The sequence below is a fragment of the Balaenoptera borealis genome, assembly GCF_965194805.1.
Source record: "Balaenoptera borealis genome assembly, chromosome: 2".
Lineage (NCBI taxonomy): Eukaryota > Metazoa > Chordata > Mammalia > Artiodactyla > Balaenopteridae > Balaenoptera > Balaenoptera borealis.
Window position 1 is genome coordinate 939,206 of NC_138867.1, and position 24,609 is coordinate 963,814.

Here is a 24,609-nt window from a genome sequence, read left to right on the forward strand (position 1 = left end):
GCCCCACCACCGTCGGCCCCGGGCGCGGCGACGTGCGCAGGCGCGGTCTGCGCGGGGACTGGCGGGACGGCGGTGGAGGGCAGACATGTCGGGGATCGGGGTTGTGTCGCGGCTTCTGCGCGCCCGGCGCCTAGCGCTGACCTGGGCGGTGAGTTGGCGCCGCGGGTGGGGCAGGGCGGACGCTGGGTCCCGCGCCCCCGACCCCGAGGCGGGACGGGCTGGGGAGGGCCTGCCGGATTCTGTCCCAGCTGGGCGGGTTGCGGCGCGGTGAAGGTCACGACGCTGCGGGCCGCCCGGGACCCCTCCCCTCCCGGGGCCCGGTCAGGAGCCCGGGGCGACGGCCGAGGCAGCCCGCTCAGCTCCGGGCACGCGCTCCAGGACGCGGCCGCCCAAGGTCACACGGCGGGACGGGCCCGGGCGGCCTGATCGCGGTGGAACCGGGCTGGTGGGATCCGAGCGGAGCCCTGGCACTAGGCTCGGCCTTGCTTCTGGGGGTGGTGCGGCGGCCCCTGAGCACTGACCGCAAAGCCACTGGGGCGGACGCGGGGCGGGTGTCCTTCTGGGCGTTTTCTGCGGAGTCCCGCTAGCCCCACTCGGGTCGGTCCGGGATGTGCCTTCCCGCGGCCTGGCTGCTGGACCTTGTCCCCTGCACTCCTGACAATGAGGCCTTCAGGGTCGATTTTGGGGGTTTTTATTGAAGCACTGAATTTAGAGGATTTAGTTATTTGGTTCTTTTACATGAACTCCTCGAGCCTCCTAGTTAGTAATTTAATTACAAAGTAAAGGTCCCAGTGGGAACCAAGGCTTTCAACAATGTTGACTTGATTTCTGCCTGTAATTATACCCACAGTTTTCTTCTTTTTAAAATACAGGAATTAAAAGTTAATGTTAGGGGCTTCCCTGTTGGCGCAGTGGTTGAGAATCTGCCTGCCAGTTCAGGGCACACGGGTTCGAGCCCTGGTCTGGGAGGATCCCACATGCCGCGGAGCAATTAGGCCCGTGAGCCACAATTACTGAGCCTGCGCGTCTGGAGCCTGTGCTCCGCAACAAGAGAGGCCGCGATAGTGAGAGGCCCGCGCACCGCGATGAAGAGTGACACCTGCTTGCCGCAACTAGAGAAAGCCTTAGCACAGAAACGAAGACCCAACACAGCCATAAATAAATAAATAAAAATTAAACTTAAAAAAAAAAAAGAAGAAGCTTGAATTCTAACTCAGGCAAGATGTTTCTAAAAAAAAAAAAAGTTAAATGTGAGGCAGTTTAGTCGGACAACCTACCAACACCAGAAAGCATTTTAAATGCTTTCATGTGTTGCTGGTTCTTACTGAGCAGAGGTTCCCCCAGCCCCCAAATCTTGGGCTCTAAGACACAGTTGTAGCAGGGGGTCCACAAGCAGGAAATGAAGTCCATGGTCAGTGGGGTAGTTTTAGTCAACGAAGCTTGAGCAAACTTCTGAGTGGGCCCTTATCGTTAGGTGAGATGACAGATTTGGTATGTGGTGGTGATTGGGGAAGAGCTGACACGTCTGTCTTCAGACCAGACTGGAGCCGGGAGTTCCTTTTTCCATCCTGCAGACACCCTTCACCTACCACTCGCCCTTTGCCATTTTATGAAAATATTGCTGTCCTTTCCTCAAGCTGAGCTGGGAGGAATTCAGCTGTGAGCTTTTAGCTGAAAGTAAGAGTGAAGTTTGGCGCACCACAAGTTGGAGCATAAACCTCTCCTTTCCTATTGGCTTGATTGGAAGTGATCTCGGTTGAACCCGCTGTTGGCTGCCAGCACTGTGCTCCGCTGTCTCCTTGAATCTTCACCACGGTCCCATTTGCAGGTGGTTGTGAACATGATGGCAAGGTAGAGTTAGCAAAGTTGAACCACAGGTTAGGTCTACCGAAGATGGTCTTGGGTTTCTAAAGGTTTTTATTCTGATGTAGATAGCTTTGGAAATTATTTCCGTCTATGGAAATTAATCTGTCCACAAGCTGTGTACTGGAGTTTCAGATTGGCAAGAACAAAAGCATCAAATTAGCAGAACAAAAAAAGAAAGGGGCTTCCCTGGTGGCACAGTGGTTGAGAATCTGCCTGCCAATGCAGGGGACACGGGTTCGAGCCCTGGTCTGGGAATATCCCACATGCCGCGGAGCAACTAGGCCCGTGAGCCGCAACTACTGAGCCTGTGCGTCTGGAGCCTGTGCTCCACAACAAGAGAGGCCGCGATAGTGAGAGGCCCGCGCACCGCGATGAAGAGTGGCCCCCGCTTGCCTCAACTAGACAAAGCCCTCGCACAGAAATGAAGACCCAACACAGCCAAAAATCAATAAATAAATAAATTTTTAAAAAAAAGGAATTCGTGATCTCCAGCTGAGGAATGTTCATAAAGCGTCCTTGATGAGGATAATTTGAATAAAGTCCACAGAATTTTTCTTTATCTCATTTTGTTCAGTTCTGTGGTGTTTCCAAGTCATATTTACAGCTGCTTTCAAGTTACAAAATTATCAAACCTATTTTGCCTTTGTTTCCTTTTCCGTTGTCCCAGTGCACTGACAGAATTTACCAACTGTTCCAAAGTATTGATAGTTAAATCGAAAGGGAAAGTAAAACCAAGAACTTTAAATAGTTGCTTAACTTCTCACTTCAGATGAGATTTTTCAATTTTCAACAAGATCTTGTTCTAGAATAAGTCAACTTCTTCTCTTTGAATGTATCATTCTGAGTATGTTTTAATGGTGTATCTAGATTTACATTATTTAGGCCACTGTAGTAACGTTTTGTTTCTTGGGACAATTATAATGCCACTGGCTTTCAGTTCTGCATTCCGTTGTCATGTTTTTCCTGGTTCACTTGAAAAGTTGTGGCTCAGTTTTGGCGTACAACCTGGATATTCATCTTAGTTTGGAGTCCCAGAGATTTTTCCCAAGGGTCCCTAGATGGTGGGGACAGTACAGGATTTGGAGCCAGCCAGGCAGGCCCAGTCCAGACCTCCTGCATCCTGGAGAGACTCGGTTTCTCTGTGGGGTTAATGAGGGTTCTGTGAGGTGACCTGTGAAAGCTTTGTGTGGCGCTCCTCCATGCCAGACCCACAGCTCACAGCCTGCCCTTGGTAATCATGTGAATGGTATTTTAAACACCTCTGTTTTTAAAACCTTTAAGTTTTTAGTGAAAATAATTACACATAGTTGGAAAAAACAATGTCAGTACAGAAGTCCTTATAAGTGAAAAGGAGTAAGACCACCTCCTTCCCCAGACCTTTTCCCCAGTGGAATCAGTTTGGAATTGTTTTTGGTATTGGCCCCTGCTCTTTACCTCCATTTCTCTAGCTGATATGCAGGTGCATTTTTGTCCAGTTTGGACATTGATTTTTGCTGGTAAATGAGGATTTAGTTCACTTAAACCATCCTGCTACCCACATCCTCAGTTCTCCCAATATAATTATGCAACCACTTCAGATCCTTTGTTGTCTACTTTTGCAATTGTGTAGCTTGTGCTTACAAATTGGTTTCTTGTTCATGATTCACAGGTGTATTTTGTTAGATGAGGACCGCCCCCAGCACCACTTTGCTGGATGGAGGGCATCAGGATCTCTACCCTTCTCACATTTTCTCTCCTTTTCCTCCTCATTCAGTCACCTGTACTTTTATGCTTTTAAGAGCTCTGTGTTCTTTTAATTCTACCTTAGGTAGACTCCTGCATTCTTTTTCGTTACCGTCTTGGGAAATGTTTGATAATTTCTCTTCAAAAAACGTTACATTAATAACTGACATAATACGAGTTTTATCTAAAGACAGAAATTGGATTAAAATTGGACTCTCCAAATTCTAAAATCACTCCCCAAATTGGATTTAGATACAAAAAATAATGTTACTGTTTTCCACAGAGAGATAATATGATAATTTGTTAAAGATTTCATTACGGTAGATACTGCTTTTTAAGCTAACCGTGTGCGTGTGGGGGGTGTGTGTGTGTGTGAACATCCTAGAAAGAAGAAATAAATACTTAGGGAATCTCACGGTTTCTATTTTAATTTTAATTTGGCATCACAAAATGTACTGTTCTTACTGGTGCTATTAGCTGTATTTATATTATACTTTATGAAATTTTCAAGAACGTTTGTATTAGAATTCTTTCAGTGACTTAGTTTTTTGTTAAAATATGATTTTACCATTTAAAAATTATAATACAGCTGAAAAATATTTCTTTTTTTAGTTCATATCTGAAAGAGTGGTTTTGTCAATAAAAACAGACGTACTTAACATGGCAAATGGAGAATTCAGGAGTATCACTCCTATCAGTTCAGATCTACTTAAAAACCCAGGAAACTACTTTTTAATTGGAGCTGTTACAGTAAACTCAATACTTGTGTCGGCTGCCACTCAGTCTCAGAGTTAGAGCGAGCCGTCTCTGACGCTCCTCGCGAGTAGTCGGTCAGGCCATCCAGCCCCGGCCTGGGTCCCTCACTTACAGGGAAGTCTGTCCAGTTTCAAACAGCTCAGTTGGAGTTCATTTTGTATTTGGTAATTCTCCTCCCTGTAATCCCCACTTGTTTGTCCCATAGCGTAATTTCTTTTCCCCTCAGAATTGAAACATCTCTTCCAGTTGCAGAATACTTGAAGGCATCCCTTTTGTCATCGTTGAATGTACTTATTTCCCAAAACTGTTCTTCAAGATATTTCTAAGACTGTTCCATCAGTGGTCTAGTAAAATGCAGTCAGCAGAATGGAAAAGCTTATTCCCTAAATTGCTGACCATTGCTAGCCTATGAAGAAGGTCGCCTCTCATGCTGGGCTGTGATCTCATTAATGCCGTTTTCTTGGGTAAATGGTTATAGGATGGGACATTTGAGCTGAGACTTGTAGTTGTAGAGGCTGGCCAGGGACAGGTGTCCTAGCAGAGGGGACGGCACGTGGAGTGTGACAGATAAAGGGGTGGGGCTGAGCCTAGTGCAGCTGTGGAGAGTGGCGAAGCAGGACCAGGGGCATCTCTGGGCCTGAATCTTCACGTGTTCAGGGAAGGGATATTACCACACCCAGTGGCAGCCTGCTCTGGAGCACCCACTCCCAATGCACTGCCTCGCGCCTCTTCCAGTGAACCGCAGAACCTCATAGGGGAGCTCCAGTATGAAGAGGGCTGGGATGGATCCTGGAAAAGCACTACATTCTTTGGAAAACTGTCACTTAGGCAACACAGATGTCTTCTCCATTCTCCACTAAGTACCATAAATTAAGAAATTAATGTGAAAGTGTGCCTTTTGTCATTTCCTGAGTCAGTGTCCTGTCTGGAAACAGACTTCACCTAGAAGGGCCTTTGCTGGGGTGCCAATTCCTCGCCTCCTGGGCCTGCCCTGGGTCCTTAGCCCTTGCCTTATCCTTCAGGGTAAAGTGGAGGGTTCCAGGTAAGGCTTCTGGGTGAAAGAGTACCAGCGGGCTTCCCTGGTGGCACAGTGGGTAAGAATCCGCCTGCCAACACAGGGGACACGGGTTCGATCCCTGGTCTGGGAAGAGCCCACGTGCCGTGGAACAGCTAAGCCTGTGCACCACAACTACTGAGCCTGCACCCTAGAGCCTGCGAGCCACAACTACTGAAGCCCATGTGTCACAGCTGCTGAAGCCTGCAGGCCTAGAGCCTGTGCTCCACAACAAGAGAAGCCACCACAGTGAGAAGCCCGCGCACCGCAACGAAGAGTAGCCCCTGCTCACCACAACTAGAGAAAGCCCGCGCGCAGCAATGCAGCCAAAAATAAATAAATTAATTAATTTTTTAGAAAAAAGGGGAAGCACCTGGGTACATAAGAAGGTTGACGACTTAGAAGGGAAGTTTGAATTACAATTCCCCTGTTCCGTGAAGACACTTAGTGCCCCATCTGTGTTTCAGCAGCAGCCAGCAGCATTGCAGACAGGAGCCCGCAGTTTTCACTTCACCGTTGACAGCAGTAAGAGGTCGTCCGCTAAAGTTTCAGATGCAGTAAGTTCATGACTTTGTTATACGTGATTTTTTTGACTTAACGGAGTAGGGTTCTATACCAGTTTTTAATGTATTTGAGTAACACAGGTTTTACTTTAAAAATTTTCATTCTAATGCATGCTCATTATTTCTAGTGTAATAATACTTAATTATAGTACAAATATAAGCCTAGATATTAACATTTTTTTGTTTGTAGCTCTTAACTATCTATAAGCCAGATTAAACTTTAAGTAAAACATAATGAAATACAAATGTCAGATGAACAGTATTTACTGGAGTGGACGGTGACAGACGCCCTGCTCGGCGGAGGCCTGTGTGGCGGCTTGCGCTCCTTTGTGTTTACGAGACCCTTCTCCTCTCTGTGGGAGAAACTGAATTTGCTTCTAAGTTTCTGTCTCATAAGCTCACAGTAGTTACTGAATGCTTGTTGGCACTTTCTCAGTCGTAAATACCATATGGACCTGGAATAGACTTGTGTCCTTGGTTCCTGGATGGTCACTCAGGTGAATGGACTGTCCTTATCTAAATGAAGCAACATTGCAGTGTTTTCATGAGAAGCTTCAAATCATGATCTATACTACGTTGTAAGCTTAGATTTGTATATGTATATGGGTATAAATGTAAAAAGAGAAGATAAGTAAAAATGATAATTGCAAAGAAAAACCATAGTTAGAACTGGTATTTTGATTTGTGGTGGAGCTTTCCTCTGCATCTGTGGTCCCCTACTTTGAGTTTTTGGCCTTTCAACTAATGGTGGGTGCCCTAGCTCCGTGGGATAGGTGCTCTGCTATTGATGAAAGCTGCTTGCCGGCCTCTTTCAGTTCGAGGGTGAGCCCACCACGTCTGCTGTGACTACTGCATTGTACCTGGCGTGCAGTACCAGCACAGGATGGAGGCCCTCTGGGCATGGCAATGACTCTCTTTCACCGTAACCACAGCCTCAGGGTCTGGCCTAGTTGAACCAGGGATTGACAGGGGGACTTTTCTTTTCCAGATTTCTACGCAGTACCCAGTAGTGGATCATGAATTCGATGCAGTGGTGGTCGGCGCCGGAGGGGCAGGCCTGCGAGCTGCATTTGGCCTTTCTGAAGCAGGATTTAACACGGCCTGCGTCACAAAGCTCTTTCCCACCAGGTCACACACTGTCGCAGCCCAGGTATGAGAAAGGGCTCTCTCCGTCCTTTGGGTGCTTGCAAGGCACTGCGCAGCCCGGCGCTCTCCCGCCGCGGGCCGCCCCCCACCGGGCTCCCTCTGCTCTTGGCGCTTACTCGCCAGGAGGGCTCTGCCCGCCCTGCCCCCGCCCCACTGCCTGGAGCCTCGTTGTCACTCCTGTTTCTGCTCTGGTCCTGCCCCCTCGTGCCCGCCTCCGTCATGGTGTGATCTCCTTCACTGCACTTACCCGATGTGAACAAGCTTGTTGTGGGCTCGCTCTGTATCTGCCGGAACCTCAGGGCAGACCTCGAGTGGTGGTGACGAGCTCTGATGATGATGTGAAGCTGCAGCACAGAAAACAGTGGCCTTAATGCTCTGAATTTAGGGAAGAAGAAAATGGTGGAAAATCATGTGACTTTATTATTTTGTTTTTTCACTCTAGGCACACTGTAGGTAGTGCCCAGCTGGTATACAGGTAGTATTCTACAGTCACATTTGACCGTCTTTTCTGGTATTTGAACACATTTCCTCATTGAGACAACAGAGGATGTGGTGACTTTCTACGAAGCAATAAGAGCTCCCATCACCGTTACATCTGGAACAGCTATATTCAGGGTCCAGCCACATTCTTTACGCACTAAACTGCCTAGATACTTTGTTCGAAAGCTATGCTTTTTAAACTGAAGAATGAGTAATAAATATCCTTGGATAATTCATTGTCTAAAAGCAAGAATAGATATAAGCAGATAATTTTGACCGGTATTGCAAAAAATACAGTTTTCAGGTAGTGCAATAGTAATACAATAAAAAGAATGAGAAAAGGGTAGCTTAACTTGAATGCTAGTTCTGGAGAAAAGAAGGTTTAATTGGGGGAAGGATAACAGCATTTTTGCATGCACTGGGCCACGTGTTTTTGTATTATTTCTTTATTTATTGAGATATTATTTTTTACTTACTAGATTAGCAAAACTCCAAGTTTGACAAAACTCTGTTGGCAAGGCTATGGGGAAACACATTATTTTACATTGCTGGTGAGGATATAAATTTATATAACCCCTTTGGAAGGCAGTTTCGTTTCTGCATTATTTTAAACCAGCTTTCTACATTCTGCTGCCCTGGTACTTAACATTTTTTATCAGGATTGTGTTTGGGTTTACGACTGGAGGGGATGGAGGAGGGAGGAAGGAAGGAACGTGGTGACTCGTGGTGCGTGTCTGTCCAAGGTTCCTTGCTCTGTGCTAGTGACTCGTTTAGTGGTAGCCAAACATAACATGAAACTGAGGCGCAGCAGCAACAACTGGAGAAGAAATTCCAGTGAGAGTGCTTGACTCAAAAGTTACGACTGAATGACAATTGGGAGAAAGGGAAGTTAGGGAACGTGCCTTGTGAGAAAGATTATCTGAAGAGACGTGCAGTTGTAATTTGGGTGGGGGGGTTGGACGGGTGTTAATGTTTGTCCCTGTACTGCGATTTCTGTGACTCTGAGGGGCAGGCTGGGGCTCTGAGCCCTCGGCAGGAAGCGCTTCTGCCTTTAACGCGTGCATTCCAGTACCGTTGGGAACGTTTGTCGTGAAGCTATTAGATTTGAATCCCTTTTACATGCCGGGCTTGGTCAGGAAGAAGCCTCATCTGAGGAGCCTCGGCTGACCCTCCAGATGACGCCCCGAGGGGTTGGGCTCTGTGTCCCTCTCATGGGTGAGGCGCCTGAGGCTGGGGGATCCATAACTGGGCCCTGTCTCTAGGTCGCAGGGGGAGGAGATGCCCTTCGGAGTCTGCCGGACGGTGAGATCGCTCACTGACCGTCTCCCACGAGTAGCTGGCTTTTTCCGAATCTGGCTGCGGGCGGGAGGCAGTGGGGAGGCGAGCCTGCTGTAGCTCACGGGGCTGCTGGCGTTTCAGGGAGGGATCAACGCCGCCCTGGGGAACATGGAGGAGGACAACTGGAGGTGGCACTTCTACGACACGGTGAAGGGCTCCGACTGGCTGGGGGACCAGGATGCCATCCACTACATGACGGAGCAGGCCCCGGCCTCGGTGGTGGAGGTAACGACCCTGCTGGCCGGTGGTGGAGGTAACGTCCCCGCCGGCCTCGGTGGTGGAGGTAACGACCCTGTGGCCGGTGGTGGAGGTAACGTCCCTGCCGGCCTCGGTGTTGGAGGTAACGACCCTGCTGGCCGGTGGTGGAGGTAACGTCCCCGCCGGCCTCGGCGGTGGAGGTAACGTCCCTGCCGGCCGTCTCGTGCAGGAGGGGTGTGGTGGGAGTGGTCGGCCGGCAGGTGGGCAGCGAGCTGCTCTAACGGGAGAGCGCCTCTGCCGCTGCCGAGCTCTCCGTAGAATGTGTGTGTTCTGGGCTTCAGGTTTGTGTTGAGGTTCTAGTGTGAGTTAGCCACGAGCGTCTTGGTCCCTTTAAGGTACTAGGTGTTTTTCTGTTTCTCAGCTGGAGAATTACGGCATGCCATTTAGCAGAACTGAAGGTGGGAAGATCTACCAGCGTGCCTTTGGTGGACAGAGCCTCCAGTTTGGGAAAGGCGGGCAGGCCCATCGCTGCTGCTGCGTGGCCGACCGCACTGGCCACTCGCTGCTGCACACTTTGTATGGAAGGGTAAGGTGCCCTGGGTGCACGGGGTGGTGGGAGGCGGCCAGGCCAGGCGTGTGGCGACGGGGGAAGCAGGCCACCCCGGGGACAGGTCAGCGTGCCAGCCTCTCTGCCCGGGGGTCGCTTTCTGAGCAGCAGAGTAACTTGCTCGCTGTTACTTTGAAAGTATCTGTTCTAAGAACTTCAATCGATAATCATTACAGACGCGCTGAGCGTTCTGTTTTACTTGGACTAAGTGGCCGTGTGGCGGCAGACGCCGCGCGGCACGCCCTGGTGGAAGTCGGGACCCCGTGGTCCGCGGGCGCAGCTCTCGCAGCAGCGCTGAGCGGAGGCCAGCGTTGCCCCTCTGGCGCCTCTCGGGCTGTGTAGAGCTGAGCGGTGTGTCCCGCGTACGGCGTCCTCTTCTGGGGCGCGTTGTTTGTACAGCTGAGTTGTCACACGACGGCATCAGCGCTGTCATCCGTGGGTTGAAGTCTGTGGCTCCTTTTCCAGCCCAGTGTTCCGCTAGGGTCCGCCTGACCCCTGTGCCCCACACCAGATCAAGGTCTCCAATCTGTTAGCGTTAACAGCGCAATTGCAAACGCAGGATCCCTTTTTTTGATGGTTTTCCTTTCTTTTTCAGTCTCTGCGATACGATACCAGCTATTTTGTGGAGTATTTTGCCTTGGACCTCCTGATGGAGAACGGGGAGTGTCGAGGCGTTATTGCTCTGTGCATAGAAGACGGGTCCATCCACCGCATCAGAGCAAAGAACACTGTTGTAGCCACTGGGTAAGAGTCTGGTTTTGTCGTGTCCAACTTCTCTGCAGGCAAGCTGAGTTTATGTATTCTAATGAGAATAGGGGTGTCGTGCAGTAACGGCTGAGGCGCAGGCTGTGACTTCACCCGGCAAGGGGTAGCTTTGGGGGCCTGAGGGGCGACACCAGCACCTGCCTCACGGTGGCAAGAAAGTGTCAGCAGTTCGTAGCTGGGAGGACCCTTGAGGAGGCTGAGGCCTGGAGAGTCTGATGCTGTCTGGAGTAGCGTCTCCTTTGCTTTGAGGGATGCTGTGTTTATGCTGATTTCTGGGGTAGAAGAGTGCTGTTTGTTCACGGGAGGAAAATAAGTAAATTCCATCTTATATACTGTCAGTCTGTTATTTTAACCGTTTTAAGAAGTGCATCCATAAATGTTTTTAGATTTTACTATTTTATACATTTTTATCAGGGAAATCAGTTGCCTAGCACAGAAGTGCCCTAAGGTACAAGCGAGAGCGCCTTCTCTGCCCCCGAGGCCACCGTCCCAGTTGCCCAGGGCAGCGTGTGCACGTGCGCCCACAGAGGTGCTGCCTGGGCTGTGTGGCCCACTCGAGTCCATTAGAAGGAGGGCCTGACGGGACGCTTGTGCAGTCACCTCTCCACTGGCCTGTCTGTTTTCCAGAGGCTACGGGCGCACCTACTTCAGCTGCACCTCCGCCCACACCAGCACCGGGGACGGCACTGCCATGATCACCAGGGCAGGCCTTCCCTGCCAGGACCTGGAGTTTGTTCAGTTCCACCCCACAGGTAGGATGGCATCAGGCTCTTTGTGCCTTTCGGGTGCTCGGTACCTGTGGGAAGGCTCCTCTGCAGTTACGTGCACTTGCTTTCTCGTATCTCACATCCTAACTCGTGACTTCCCCGAGGAGATTCTCCCCTATGTCCCCCAAGGCAGTGGAGGCCAGCGTCTTACTTCGAGGCCTTGTCTCGGCGCACTTAGCCAGACGTGAAGCAGTGATTGTTCGGCGTCCCTCTCCTCGACTAGGGTGTCAGCTCCCCCCCGGGAGGCGGGGGCAGGTCTGTCTCATTTACCGCTGTCTTCGCAGCGCCCAGCACACGGTAGGGCCTCAGTCAGTAGAGCCAGAGGGAATGCACTTGAGTGGAGAAGTGGCACAGACAGATGGCAGGCTGCCACAGTGACAGAGCCCCGCAGGCGGGGCCCTGAGATGTCCACAGGGGAGGGTGATGAGTGCACGAACGTGGGAGGGGGCCTGGGAGGGGAGTTGGCGAATCCATCCTGAACTTTGTTTCTGGGTTGGTGACTGATCTGTCAGCTGGGGAGCTGCCACAGTACTAAAGACCAGGGCCTGTTTTTTCTCTTTGCTCTGCCAGTATGTTCTTTCTGACCCGGGCAGGGATGAGGAGTAAAAAAAAGTATTAGGTGGTAGTCTTGTTGCTATTTTTAACCAGTAAAATGTCTGAGACTTCTGAATTCCCTCTATAGTTAGAGCTCCATTTCCTTTGCTTCCTTTTCAACGTATGAGAAATAAACCACCAGAAGACATGGCCACTGAAACTAGGAAAACTGAAAGATGAGATACAGGAATTTACATCTTGTTTCAAAGGCACGGTAACCCTTTGGTGCACTAATAAAAGTGACAGCCTTCAAACTACGCTGATGGACGTGTAACACCCGGTGCTGGGCACCCTTGTCCTCGTTACGTAGAGGGACAGTTGAGATCAGGGCGCAGCTCCCCTCTCCCGTTGCCTCTCCCATTGCCAGATTTGGATTTGGGCTCTGCGTCTCCCAGCATCATATTGGTGGGCTTGTCTCGGAAGAGGGGGACCATCCCACAGGGTTGTGGTGAGACTTAGAGTTGTACACAGCGGGTGCAACCTAAGTATCGGCTCTAGTGATCATTGCCGTATTGTTGTTTGGTTACTTGATATGCCAAATTTCCAAGCTGGTTTCTGTACCTACGGGAGCCAATGCAATTTCATGGTGCAAAAGGACGTTCAACAATTAAAACCTGATAAGGTTTTAGTAACAATTAAAACCGAGATATTTAACATAAACTTTGTCACGCTGAGAGTTTAAAGCACAGCTGTAATCGGAGTATTGAGCAGAGCTGCGTCGTCCACGCAGCCGGCCTGTCTGCTCTGCAGCTTGGTCATTGCTTTTCTTCATACCGCGGCAGCGTGCTGTGCCCTAACTTTTCCTCTCTCACACTTCCTCGTGCGTGCGGTGCTCTTTGCACACCCTTTCTGTCTCCTCCCGAAGTATCTGGGGAAAAACATCTGCATGTGAGACGTCGGCCCAGCGGCCCTCAGGTTATACGTGTTTAATGAGCTCGTCGTTTGCAGGCATATACGGTGCTGGCTGTCTCATCACGGAAGGGTGCCGTGGAGAGGGAGGCATCCTCGTCAACAGTCAAGGCGAGCGGTTCATGGAGCGCTATGCGCCTGTCGCAAAGGACCTGGCGTCCAGGGACGTCGTCTCCCGCTCCATGACCCTGGAGATCCGTGCAGGAAGGTCTGTGTGCTTGTCCCCAGAGGGGTCTGCGCGTGTCTGCACGCCCCGCCCCTCCGGTGGCTGTGGTTTGTGTCTGCATTTCAGCACGGGCTGGGGGGCTTCTGTGTTGAGTGTCAGCACCCTGCCCACCCCGGAGGCCTACGTGCAGTTACCTCTGACTGTTGTCTGTCAGTTTAGGATCTCTGCATTTGAGAAGTTTAGCCAGTTAGCTGCAAGTCCGTCTCAGATGGTTTGTGTGTGTGAGTGAGTGTGTGACAGAAGCAGACAGTATGGGGGAGAAGACACACCCCTGTCCTGAATTTAGTGCGCGAGCTTCCGCTGGTATGCTGTTTGCACTCCCGGGTGCTTGGGGCCCTCAAGGTGGGTGGGTGGTTTGTTCTTCAGTGAAGCAGCGTGAGGCCTCAGTGCCTGACTTCGTGCCCGCTGTGGTGACACTGGTTAAATATCTGGGGGCGTGGCCTCTGGAGGCATCACGTTCGCACACAGAAATGAGAAATCAGGTGGTTCTTTGGAGCATCTGGTGTGAAAGGCCCCTGTAATGCATTCACCAAGGAGAATGTGGCAAGTTGTGACCTCCCGACCCTCAGGGGGGAGCCCGGCGAGGGCAGGGCTTCCGTCGTGTTCGTGGCTGCATCCCACCACCTGGTGTCTACCCTGGCACGTGGTGGGTGCTGAGCAGAGACGCCATGGAAAGGTGGCCTTAATGAAGGGAACCTTTCCTCCAGGATCAAAGTGTGTGGAACCTCAGGTGCTGCAAGGATCTTGTGACCTCACGGTTTCCGGATTGCTGTTCTCGACCTCATGGCGCGATGTCCTTTTTCACCAGAGGCTGTGGCCCTGAGAAAGATCACGTGTACCTGCAGCTGCACCATCTCCCCCCTGAACAGCTGGCTCTGCGCCTGCCTGGCATCTCAGAGACAGCCATGGTCTTCGCGGGTGTGGACGTCACCAAGGAGCCGATTCCCGTGCTTCCCACCGTGCACTACAACATGGGCGGCATCCCCACCAACTACACGGGGCAGGTGAGGGTGCCGAGCCCGTGCCGCCGCAGGCCCCGTGCACAGGGCCTCCCTCGGAAGTCCTGGGCAGTCTGGTAGGCAGGGCAGGGGCCTTGGCTTGACTCCGGTTTCTGCGTTCACGCCTCAAGTAACCGCTGATAACCGATTCATGCCTTCTCAGTGAACAGTCACAGACACGAGGTCAAACTGCAGTTTTTCCTGCATGGTTGTATGTTATCAATTGTAACCTGTGTGTTCTTTACAGTTAATACCTTTGGATGGTTTGCGGCTCACAAAGAGCTTTTTAGTCACCTGACTTTAGTCCCTCCTCGGGCAGGTGGGTGGCACTGTTGTAAGAGTCTGATTTAGGACTCCAGTCCCCCACCTCCCCGTTTAATGCCCTCCGCCCACCGTGCTCCCCTGCTTTGAGCCCACCGTCGGAGTGGGTGTGCAGGGGCACGTCAGGAGGTGGGTGAGGTGCTACTGGGTGTGAGGAGTGGGACTGGGGTCCTTTGACCTCGGGACGGGGGCCGGGGAAGGAGGCTGGGCAGTGTCTGGGGGGGTTCCCTGTAGGTGGTGTAGGTCCAGTTTTTACCTTTTCTCCTTTTTCCGACCCCCCGCTATAGGGAAGGGGGGCTGAGCAGACCACGCTCCGTAATCTTAGTCTTCTTCCCCAGGTTCTGAAGCACGTGGACGGCCAGGATCAGATCGTGCCCGGCCTGTACGCGTGTGGGGAGGCTGCCTGCGCCTCAGTGCACGGTGCCAACCGACTGGGGGCAAACTCGCTCCTGGACCTGGTCGTCTTCGGCCGGGCGTGCGCCCTGAGCATCGCAGAGTCCTGCAGACCCGGTACGCACTCCTTCCAGCAGTCTGGCTGCTGCAGGACGCTTTGCTTCGCGGTCATAGAGCGGGGGTCTGGCTTTCTCTCCCTGGAAGTGAGGAAACAGCAGGTCAGAGATTTTTATGGTGATAGACCAGAGGCTAGACACAGGGTAGGTGGGGCAGTTAGAAGAGTAACTTTAGTCAGGTTTTTTTGCAGTCATTACGTTCTCAGAAAAATCACTATTGGGAAAGTGTTATTTAATAGGGTTTTATCACATACTGCTTGTCTGGTATGAATTATCTCCAAGGAAATGTTTTAAATGGCAGGTATAAATGAACGTATAATTTTTTGGTACTTAGAGAAAATTAATAAAATACTAAAAACAAACTGTAGCTAAATCTGTTAAGGGAGAAAGGGAGGAGTTAATGCAAACAAAATAGAAGACTGGGCCACAGCTCTCTCCCCTCAATGAGAGAATGGATTTCCATCAGTGATTTTCTTTTGTGGTAACTTAAAATCATCTGTCGAGGAAAAGATACATGTGCTAGTCCCACAACAGCTCTAGTGCTCATTTTGCTGTAGCCGGAGCCCAGTAGCAATCCCTTAGAGCAAAGCAGAAAATTTGAGGTTCCCTTTCTTTGACAGCGAGAAAAAGGAAGTTTTTTGAGAATACTTTTCTATCTGAAGGATCCATGCACGCGTTTAAAACCTCTGGAACTCAGCATTAAAAACGAACAGAGTGCCCACTCGTGCGCAGCGCGGGTGGATCTTTGTCAGGCTGTGTGATCCAGACGCAAGAGGCCACATGTGTGCGATTTTTTTGTGTGGCATCTGGAGAAGGGAAGCTGGGGCAGGAGACGGTGGGTGGTCACCAGGGCCTGGGTCCACTTGCGGTGGGGCTGACGCAGCTCTGCTTGTCAGAACCAGCAAACTGCACTAAAAGTGGTATCACACTTTCGTTACGCTTTAGTTTTTAAAGACAAAAGGAGAGGAAAAGTGTTTGCCCCACTACTTTCCCCAAAGTATGACTATTTTAAACGTTAAAATGCTTAAATTCTATCGTCTGATCATGATAGTTACAGGAGTCTGTGTGTTAAAATTTGTAGAATGGTGCACCTAAGGATAAAACTCCGTTTTCCGGAATGATCGTTTTTTAAAGCATTGAAAACAAAAGCTAGCAAAATCGCCTGCCTAGAAGAGCTTGGGCAGGTCTCGCCTTGGAGAGAGAGTGGCTGCAGGCCTTTGTCTTCTGTATTTCACACCTGTGTGTGTTACCTTCTACAGAAAATATATTTAAAAACATGTCATCCCAAAACAGCTTAAACACCCTTAAAGCTTTTATCTTTTTAGAAAGGCAAGAACAGAAAATCTTGAGGTTAACGTAAGAGGGTGCAGGGCCAGGGTCAGCAGGAGGCTGTTAAATACGTCCAGCCAGGCACCCCGCCCACCACCCCAACAAGGTCTGAGAACCAGAACGGGGTTGGGCAGAATGAGAACGGCTGAGGATGAAGTGTTTTTCCCTCACAGAGTAGCGGTGCAAGGTTTGTTTGCATAAATCTAATGTTTGACCTTAAGAGAGGGGTTCTGTTTTGTTCATTCAGAGATTACTTATTGGACACCAACTTTTTGCCAGAAGTTTTGTCTTTTTGTTTACTCTTTACTCTTACCCAAGTCAATGGATGCTTCCTCAGGGATAGAGTGGGCCAGGTGGAATATTAGCTCAGGTTATGCATGCATTTTCCAAACTCCCTGAAAGGGTATAACACACATTTGGTGGGGTTTTTTGTTTTTTTTTTAAAGGAGATAAAGTTCCCTTGATTAAACCAAATGCTGGGGAAGAATCTGTCATGAATCTTGACAAATTGAGATTTGCCAATGGAAGCATAAGAACATCGGAACTACGGCTGAACATGCAGAAGGTAGGAGCCTGGACGCGCTCTGGGTGAGCAGGCCAGCTGTGTCGGTAGCCCCGCACTGGGGTTGCTGAGTCACGGAGGCGTGCTCAGGCCTGAGTAAGATAAAAGGGTGTGCTTTCCACGCTGCGGGCTGGGGAGGGCGGCCCAGGGCAGGCACAGCGACTCTGCAGCATCAGCACTCGGCCTTCTCTCGAACGTGCTCGGTGTTTGGTGCAGCTTCCCTCCTCAGACCGTCTCTGGCCCTGGTCTTCTGTCCCAGCCTGAAGGAGGAGGGACAGTGGAAGGTCCGAGAAGCTCGGTTCCCAGCTGGGAGCTTCCCAAGCCCAGCACGTCTCGTTGCTGAGGAATAATCCCATCATCACACCTACTTAACGGCAGCTCTGGGAAATGTCTTTAAACTGGGCCCATTGATGCCCCTGAATGAGGTCAGGAGGGGGAGTGTGGAAGGCATGCGGAAGCCATAGTCACCTGCATCAGCACATCTGATGGAACGCCGTATTTCTGACGTGATAGTGGAGCATGGGAAATGAGGCCAGTCTAAGTTAATTTTATTTAATTTCAGTTTAAATGTAGGTACACATGGTTAGTGGCTACTGCATGAGCTAACACAGGTTTAGGTCAATTAAAAGTACTAGTTGACTACTCTAGATAAATAAAATAAATAAGTAAATAAAACAGCTAGGAATCAATCAAATTCTTTTAATGCCGGGATTCTTGGTCCATGAATGAGACCTTTATCCACTTGAAATTATTTGCAAGAATTTCTGTGTGGGCGCATTTTCTGGAGTGAAGCCCCTTGCTTTAGTTGCATCCTGAAAGGTTCCATTGGGCCATCCACACAGACACCACCAAAAGGGAAAAGGTGAATATGGCCATTCTCATAGGACTGTGGTTCTGTGGTTCTGTTTTCAAACGAGACTGGGCTTCGGGGAGGCCTCATAGGATGGTAAGGAAGGGGGCAGGAGTAAAGGAACAGAAGCATGGAGAAAGGGCATCTAAAGGTACAAGTCTCCAGATGAAAGTAAGCCCTGGGGACGTAACGTACAGCATAGTGACTGTAGTTAATGTTACTGTATTGTACGTTTGGAAGTTGCTTAAAGGGTAGGTTTTTTAAGTTCTCACAAACAAACAAAGAAACTTCGTTTTAAAATTCAGAGTAATAGACTCACAGTCTGAATTTCCTAGTTTTTCTATTTACATACATATTTTACAAAAAATGAAATGCATAGGAAAAAAACCCTAAAGGTTTAACAGTTCTTGGCCTGACTTTTCCTCATGGATTAAAAGCTTACAAATATTTTGTATTACAGTCGATGCAAAGTCATGCCGCAGTGTTCCGTGTGGGAAGCGTGTTACGGGAAGGCTGTGAGAAGATCAGCCAGCTCTATGGAGATCTAAAGCATCTGAAGACGTTTGACAGGGGTGAGTGGTTCCTCGGGCCCCTGCACACGGTCGTTGCTGGGTGTCTGCAGGGCGGGCTGCTTCTGGGCGCAGCCCGACCCGTTTAGCGCTGACGTCACCCGTCCTTGCCGAGTGGACACTGGCTGGATCCTGTTGTCTTTGACGGCTGCCTTGTGTGCCCAGGAACGGTCTGGAACACCGACCTGGTGGAGACCCTGGAGCTGCAGAACCTGATGCTTTGTGCCCTGCAGACCATTTATGGAGCAGAGGCCCGGAAGGAGTCTCGCGGCGCTCACGCCAGGGAGGATTTCAAGGTGCGCCTTCGTGTCCAGGCCCCCCCGCCCCCCGCCCACCCCTGCCGCCACCGCTCAGCCCTGACCCTGTGCTCTCTGCGTTCACCTCTCGGCGTTTTCTCTGCATTTCCCACAAGCCAGTTGAGACGAATGCTTTTTCTCTTCTGATAACCTTCGTACCTCTGTTCTCACCGTGTTCAGTACTAGTTTGACCTTTCTCTGGCTTTGGATCAGTATCTGCTGTTGCGTCTCTCAGCCTCATTAGGGCAAAGGTTAGTGTGCAGCGGGTCCTGTTGCCTGGAAGTGCTCACTTACTGACTGGAAATGATGAGTAACTCGTTGTTTCAGACCCACCCCTGGTTTGGGAAAGGATTATGGAGCCTCATCTTGGATCACCGTTGTTTTAATGAACTGGTTTTTATGCAGAGCTCACTTAGCAGATTCTGCAGAAAAGAGTACTCGGCATGTGGTAGTTAAGGCTTTCACGGAAGGGGTTGTTTGGGGGGCAGTCCAGGTCAGGATGGGGCACGTTAGCAGGAGCTGAGCTGCCTTCCCGTGGTGGACACAGAGGCTTTGGTCCGAGGCGGTGCTTGGGTGGCTCAGCTAGAGGTTGAGCGAGAGGAGCCGGATTTCCATCCACCGTGAGACACTGACTGGAGCTGGATCCCACGTGCTGAGCGCTCGGTTAGAGGAGGAGGTCGGCGAGCCCGCTCGTCCTGTGCACCGAGGCCGGAAGCCTCTCCCGGAGCCTGTGCTTGGTCCCGGCGGCCGGGACGTCACTGCAGATGAGCAGGCAGAGCCCGCTCACCCGGGGGGTCGTCCCTCCCTCCCGGAGGGGCAGGTGCAGGCGTGAGGGACCGCTCCCTGCCCCAGCGCCCCAGGCAGGAGGCCTGGCCTCACTCCGCAGAAACTGCCAAGTAGCTGGACGTTTTGGGTTTTATTTGAAGAGGCTTTTGTGTGTCTTACTGTTACCACGTGCAAGATATCCCTTAGCAGCATTCAGCTTCTCTTTAAAAGTTTTTGAAAAATTTAATATAATTGCTAAAATTAGAACATTTAAATAAAAAAGGCTGGGGCTTCCCTGGTGGCGCAGTGGTTGAGAATCTGCCTGCCGATGCAGAGGACACGGGTTCGAGCCCTGGTCTGGGAAGATCCCACATGCCGCGGAGCAACTGGGCCCGTGAGCCACAACTACTGAGCCTGTGCGTCTGGAGCCTGTGCTCCGCAACAAGAGAGGCCCGCGCACCGCGATGAAGAGTGGCCCCTGCTTGCTGCAACTAGAGAAAGCCCTCGCACAGAAACGAAGACCTAACACAGCCATAAATAAATAAATAAATAAATAAATAAATAATTTAAAAAAAAAAAAGGCTGAAAGAAAAAGTCGAACTCTGCAAGAGTACGGAACAAAAAGACAGGAAAAGTATTTGATAAATTTTTAAGTGCATAGAAGATCGATTTAATTCCAACACCCATCAGCTAGTTGTAGCGAGAACATGCAGAAGCGGAGCTCTGGGTCCCACTGTGCTGCGGCCTGCTGCCCAGCCGTGCTGCGCGGGGCCTGCCCTTGTCAGACTGCCGTGGTGGAGATGGGATGAGTAAAGGGGAGGGGCCCTAGGCTGGGCCAGCGCAGAGCGAGGGGCTCATCTCTACGTCCAGAGGGCTGACGGCTCACCAGTCAGGGCCCATGGGTGCGTCCAGAGGACCGGCCACTGGCCGAGGGGCCCCGCGTCTCACGGCCTTCCTCTGCGTGTGGTGCTCAGCCGTGCGCTCTCCCACGTCAGACCTGCGCACGCGGTTTCAGTGGGAATTGGAGACGCGCTGGGACTGGGAAGGTCCTGGCTCTGCACGAGGTCCGCTTGGACGATGGAGGCCTCCTTGTTGAGTGGGATCTGGGGGATTAATGTCAGACTAGGCTCGTGTATCTTTTTAATGAGTTTCCCATGTTTTGCCATGTTTTCTGGTTTTGCTGTGTAGAATGTTTGTTGACGGCACTTTCCGAAATAAACTTACTTTCTGTGGCCTCAGGAGCGGGTTGATGAGTATGATTACGCCAAGCCCATCCAGGGGCAGCACAAGAAGCCGTTTGAGGAGCACTGGAGGAAGCACACGCTCTCCTGCGTGGACGTCACGACTGGGAAGGTACGTGGGGAGCGGGTTCTGCTCACGTGTGCCATGGCGCGCGGGCCGCCCCTCGTGTTACGCAGGTCGGCATCTGGTGAGCTGGGAGAAGCAGCATGGGTCTAAATGGACTGTGGGCCGATCTGAGACGCCACGGAAAAGGCACAGTCAGGCTTCTGCCTGGAAACGGAACCCCGCGTGGGCCGGTGGTTCACAAGTGCCGCCCCCACTGCGCTGGTGCCGGGCAGGGGTGTGCCAGTGCCAGAGGCCCGCTGTAGGGGAGGAGACGGAGCTTCTGAGCCCACAGAGAGCTGCGGGCAGGGATGGGGGTGGGGCGGGAAGACACCCCTCCCCTCCTTCCCTTTGACTGGACCACCTGGACGCAGCCTCAGGGAAGCCCGGGGGATGCTGTTCAGCCCTTAAGCTTCCCCGGGCAGGGAACAAGTTGCGAGGGGCAGGGGGCAGGCAGGGTCCCGGAAACCACCAGCTGAGAGAGCAGTGGGGCCCCCGTCGGTCTTACCCCAGCAAAGCATAACTCACCCATTTGGCCTTTCTGCTCGGCATTAAGATTCAGAAATAATTAAGATGTAAAGTGTAAGCTTTTCAGAGCTCCCTAAGGGATAGTCTTAATTGTCTATCTGGATTTACAGAAGTTTTGCTGTGCTGTGTCCTCATACTTCTAGAGTGCCTAGTGCTGCAGGCAGACAGCAATTTTCATAGTTCTTCATGTAGGCTCTTTTCTGACAGTGTATAGTCAGACGATCCTCTTAATACAAGCCTAATTTTGTAGTGTTTGGGTTTTTTTATGATTGTAAAAGAAATACATGCTCATTTTAGAAAGTGTAGGAAGTACAAGAAGAAGGAAGAAAATTAACATTTATAAGCTCACCAGAGAAATCTTTTATTATCATTTTGAAATATTTCTTTCAAGTTTCGTATGTATATAAATGTTCACTTAGAAGTAGGAAAAACTGCAAATACAAACATAATTTACGGATAAAGGATAACAGTACATACAAGGTTTCACCTACTTTTTGAGCATTTTCAGTTTAAGTTTTAGTTTAAAGCGTTGAGAATTTGGTACCGTGTTATTTTAATTGCTGTATTCCATACATGGATTTACATAGTCAGTCCCGAGTTTGTTACTGAAAAATGTTCCCGTGAATACCTTTGTTTTTAAGTTCCTGTTTGTCTGCAAATCTGCTTTTATGGTTGATTTTCCAAAAGCATCCAAGAGGGTTGTTTGTACGTTTTTGTGCACTAACGCATCACCGACTCTTCTTTCTTAGGTCTCCCTGGAATACAGACCCGTAATCGACAGAACTCTGAACGAGGCTGACTGCGCCGCTGTCCCCCCAGCCATCCGCTCCTACTGAGGAGGCCGGCGTTTACCAGCTCTTGTAATTATGTATAATAGCTCGTGCACGTGTTCATGTTGTAACTGCCTTCTTAAACTGTCCTCGAGTGACTGAGGATGCCACTTGACAGAGATTCCTACCAGAGGCCAGCAGCTTGCCAGTCATCAACAGCCAGAAAGTGTTCAGCTTGCCTTTATCCCTGCTTCATTCTTGAGAAATAATAAAACTGGGCGCAGTTCTTAGATGAAACATAAGTTACAAACTTGCGTTTATTTCCCAGTTCCTTTAAAATCATACTGTTTGACCTGAGGCATATTTGTTGACCTGAAATATAAAACGTGACTATCTTTTTATTCTGTTGCATCAAAATCCAGAAATTTTGTTGCAGTGTATGTTGAAGTGAAAATGAATTTTGGTGCCTGACAGCAAATGAAGAAAACAGACATTTCCTCCGAGTTCTTAGCAAGCAAATGGTTTAATATGTGAACGTGTGTCCTGAAGTATTTAAATGACCGACTACTAAATGAAACTGATGTGGGTGCAGATGGATTTCTTCCTTTTCCCCCTCCATGCAGATGCTGCTTGGGGCCACCTTCCAAGTTCCTGTCTCAGGGTCGGCTTCTGTAGAATCCAGTCCGAGGCAATTGAGTTCATTCGTTTCAGATTCTATTTTTCTAGTTTAGGGATTGCCTTTAAAAATTTAAAGTTTGTAAATATGTAAAGCATTGACATGATTTCAAAGCCTGTTGTGTTCAGAGCTCACCTCCTTAACCATCCCTCATGCTCTCCTCTCTCTCCTCCGCAGGACCCATTGTTGTTTTTCTTTCTAGTCAGTGTCCTAAGAAAACAGAAAGCAAGTATGTATTTCTGTTGTGTTAGACAGACGGCCCTGCCCCTTGCCTGCGTATCCTGGAGGTCCTTCCTTATCACTCATCCTGTGGCCGGATCCTCCTCCACCGCATGAGTGTACCTTGTCCCCTGGCAGGACATTTGTGTTGATGCCACAGTGAGTAACTGAAGTCATTTTCTTAGCCAGTGTCTTCGAAGTGGAGTTCTAGAAGTAGGGTTGCTGGGTCAGAGGGCAAATGCACTTGTCGTTTTGTTAGATGCTGGTAAGTTCTCTTCAAAAGGGCTGTGACATTCTGCATTCCCACCACAGTGTCTCAGTCCCTGTTTCCCACGGCTTTGCAGAGAAAGTATGATGGTAAGCTTTTGGATGTTTACCAATCCAAACAACAATGGCCATATCTGATTGAAACAGATGGAATATATTAAAAACTGAATTCATAATGATAGTTTTAGAAAGCCAAAAGTAACCGAACAAGAAATATTATTGGTCACTCTTGGAAGTAACTAGGGCACTAACCCTGACACTGAAAATGGACAATTAAAGGAAAATGATGAAATGATTATCCTGCCTTTTTTCTACAAATTGCAATTCATGATAACCTAGTTGATCAGGGAACTTTACAGAGGAATTCCGCAGACGAATGAGTAAGGAATGATGGAATTTCAAGATCACTGTTTTGCAATCCTGATGCAGTGGTTCTCAAACTTCACTGCATCAACATCACCTCGTTAAAGAATTCCCAGCCCTGCCCCAGAACTTGTGACTCAGTAGGTTCTGGGATTGGGCCTGAGAATTTGCATTCCTAACATGTCCAGGGACCACACGTTGAAAACCACCGGCGTGGAATGATGTGGTCTAACAAATACGAAGGAGGTAGTTTTCAGGAGAAAATAACTGGCGGAAAGACTGCTGACAGCCTCAGACCGCTTTATCCCTGCCAGTGGGTATAATGAGGAAGTAGACGCCAGGGCATTTAGTAAACTAGGTGGGAGTGTTAACCTGGGCATTTGAGCAGCATTGAAGTGTTAGGACAGGGAATTCAAAGCTAGCACAGGTACCCCTGAAGCAAGGGAGCGTAACAGGAGGGCTGATGGTTGCAAAGGAATAATGGATGGCGGTGGTTTCCTTATGTCTGTCTGCGACTTCTGAGCCAAAAACAAACCTTCAAACTATTTTCATGAATATTCGGAAACTAAGAAAACCACTGGGGAGTGGGTAGTCTGGAAATGTAAGTTCCTATGGAATTCCGCTAGTTAAGGAACCACCGGGCAGAATATTTCATATTGGAAATGTTTTATAAAATGTGTGTTCAAGGTTTCTCAATGAACCCACGTGTGTTAGGGGAATTGGCGAACCAGAGAAGTAAAAAAAAATGTGAGTCAAGTTAAAAAGAAAACAGAGGGACTTCCCTGGTGGTCCAGTGGTTAAAACTTGGCCTTCTATTGCAGGGGTTGCGGGTTCAATCCCTGGTCAGGGAGCTAGGATCCCACATGGCCTGCAGCCAAAAAACCAAAACATAAAACAGAAGCAACGTTGTAACAAGTTCAATAAAGACTTTAAAAATGGTCCACATCAAAAAAAATCTTAAAAAAAAAAAGAAAAGAAAATAGAATACTGCCCAGAGAGATATAGATAATTTCTAATATGGATCAAAAGAAGTAGAAAGGTAAGATATACAGTAAAATATTCAGACCTGCACTGACCATAGCAACAGACGTAGCAACATGGCTGTTTACACTTAAGGTCATTAAAATTACTGACAATTTAAAATTCCATTCCCCAGTCACCTTGATCCATTTCAGGGGCTCAGTAGCCACATTTGGATGGCTGATAAAGAACAATTCCTTCATTGGAAGTTCTGTGGGCCAACGGTAGTGTA

At 49.7% G+C, this 24,609-nt stretch overlaps 1 protein-coding gene across 2 annotated transcripts; it reads left to right on the top strand.

Annotated features, from left to right (window-relative positions):
• Positions 1-2: 2 nt before the first annotated feature.
• SDHA (succinate dehydrogenase complex flavoprotein subunit A) lies at positions 3-23,290 on the top strand. Of its 2 annotated transcripts, none has more exons than XM_082382957.1 (15): positions 3-148; positions 5,869-5,955; positions 6,950-7,111; positions 9,007-9,150; positions 9,545-9,709; positions 10,326-10,474; positions 11,123-11,247; positions 12,805-12,973; positions 13,800-13,995; positions 14,649-14,820; positions 16,595-16,713; positions 18,021-18,132; positions 18,295-18,425; positions 20,430-20,543; positions 21,812-23,290. In XM_082382957.1, the coding sequence occupies exons 1-15, from the start codon at positions 86-88 to the stop codon at positions 21,896-21,898; spliced, it is 1,995 nt and encodes a 664-aa protein (XP_082239083.1). In that variant the 5' UTR covers positions 3-85; the 3' UTR covers positions 21,899-23,290. The 2 variants fall into 2 exon arrangements, with proteins under 2 accessions (XP_082239083.1, XP_082239082.1); XM_082382956.1 differs by having other exon boundaries at positions 4-148; positions 5,866-5,955.
• The last annotated feature ends 1,319 nt before the right edge of the window (positions 23,291-24,609 follow it).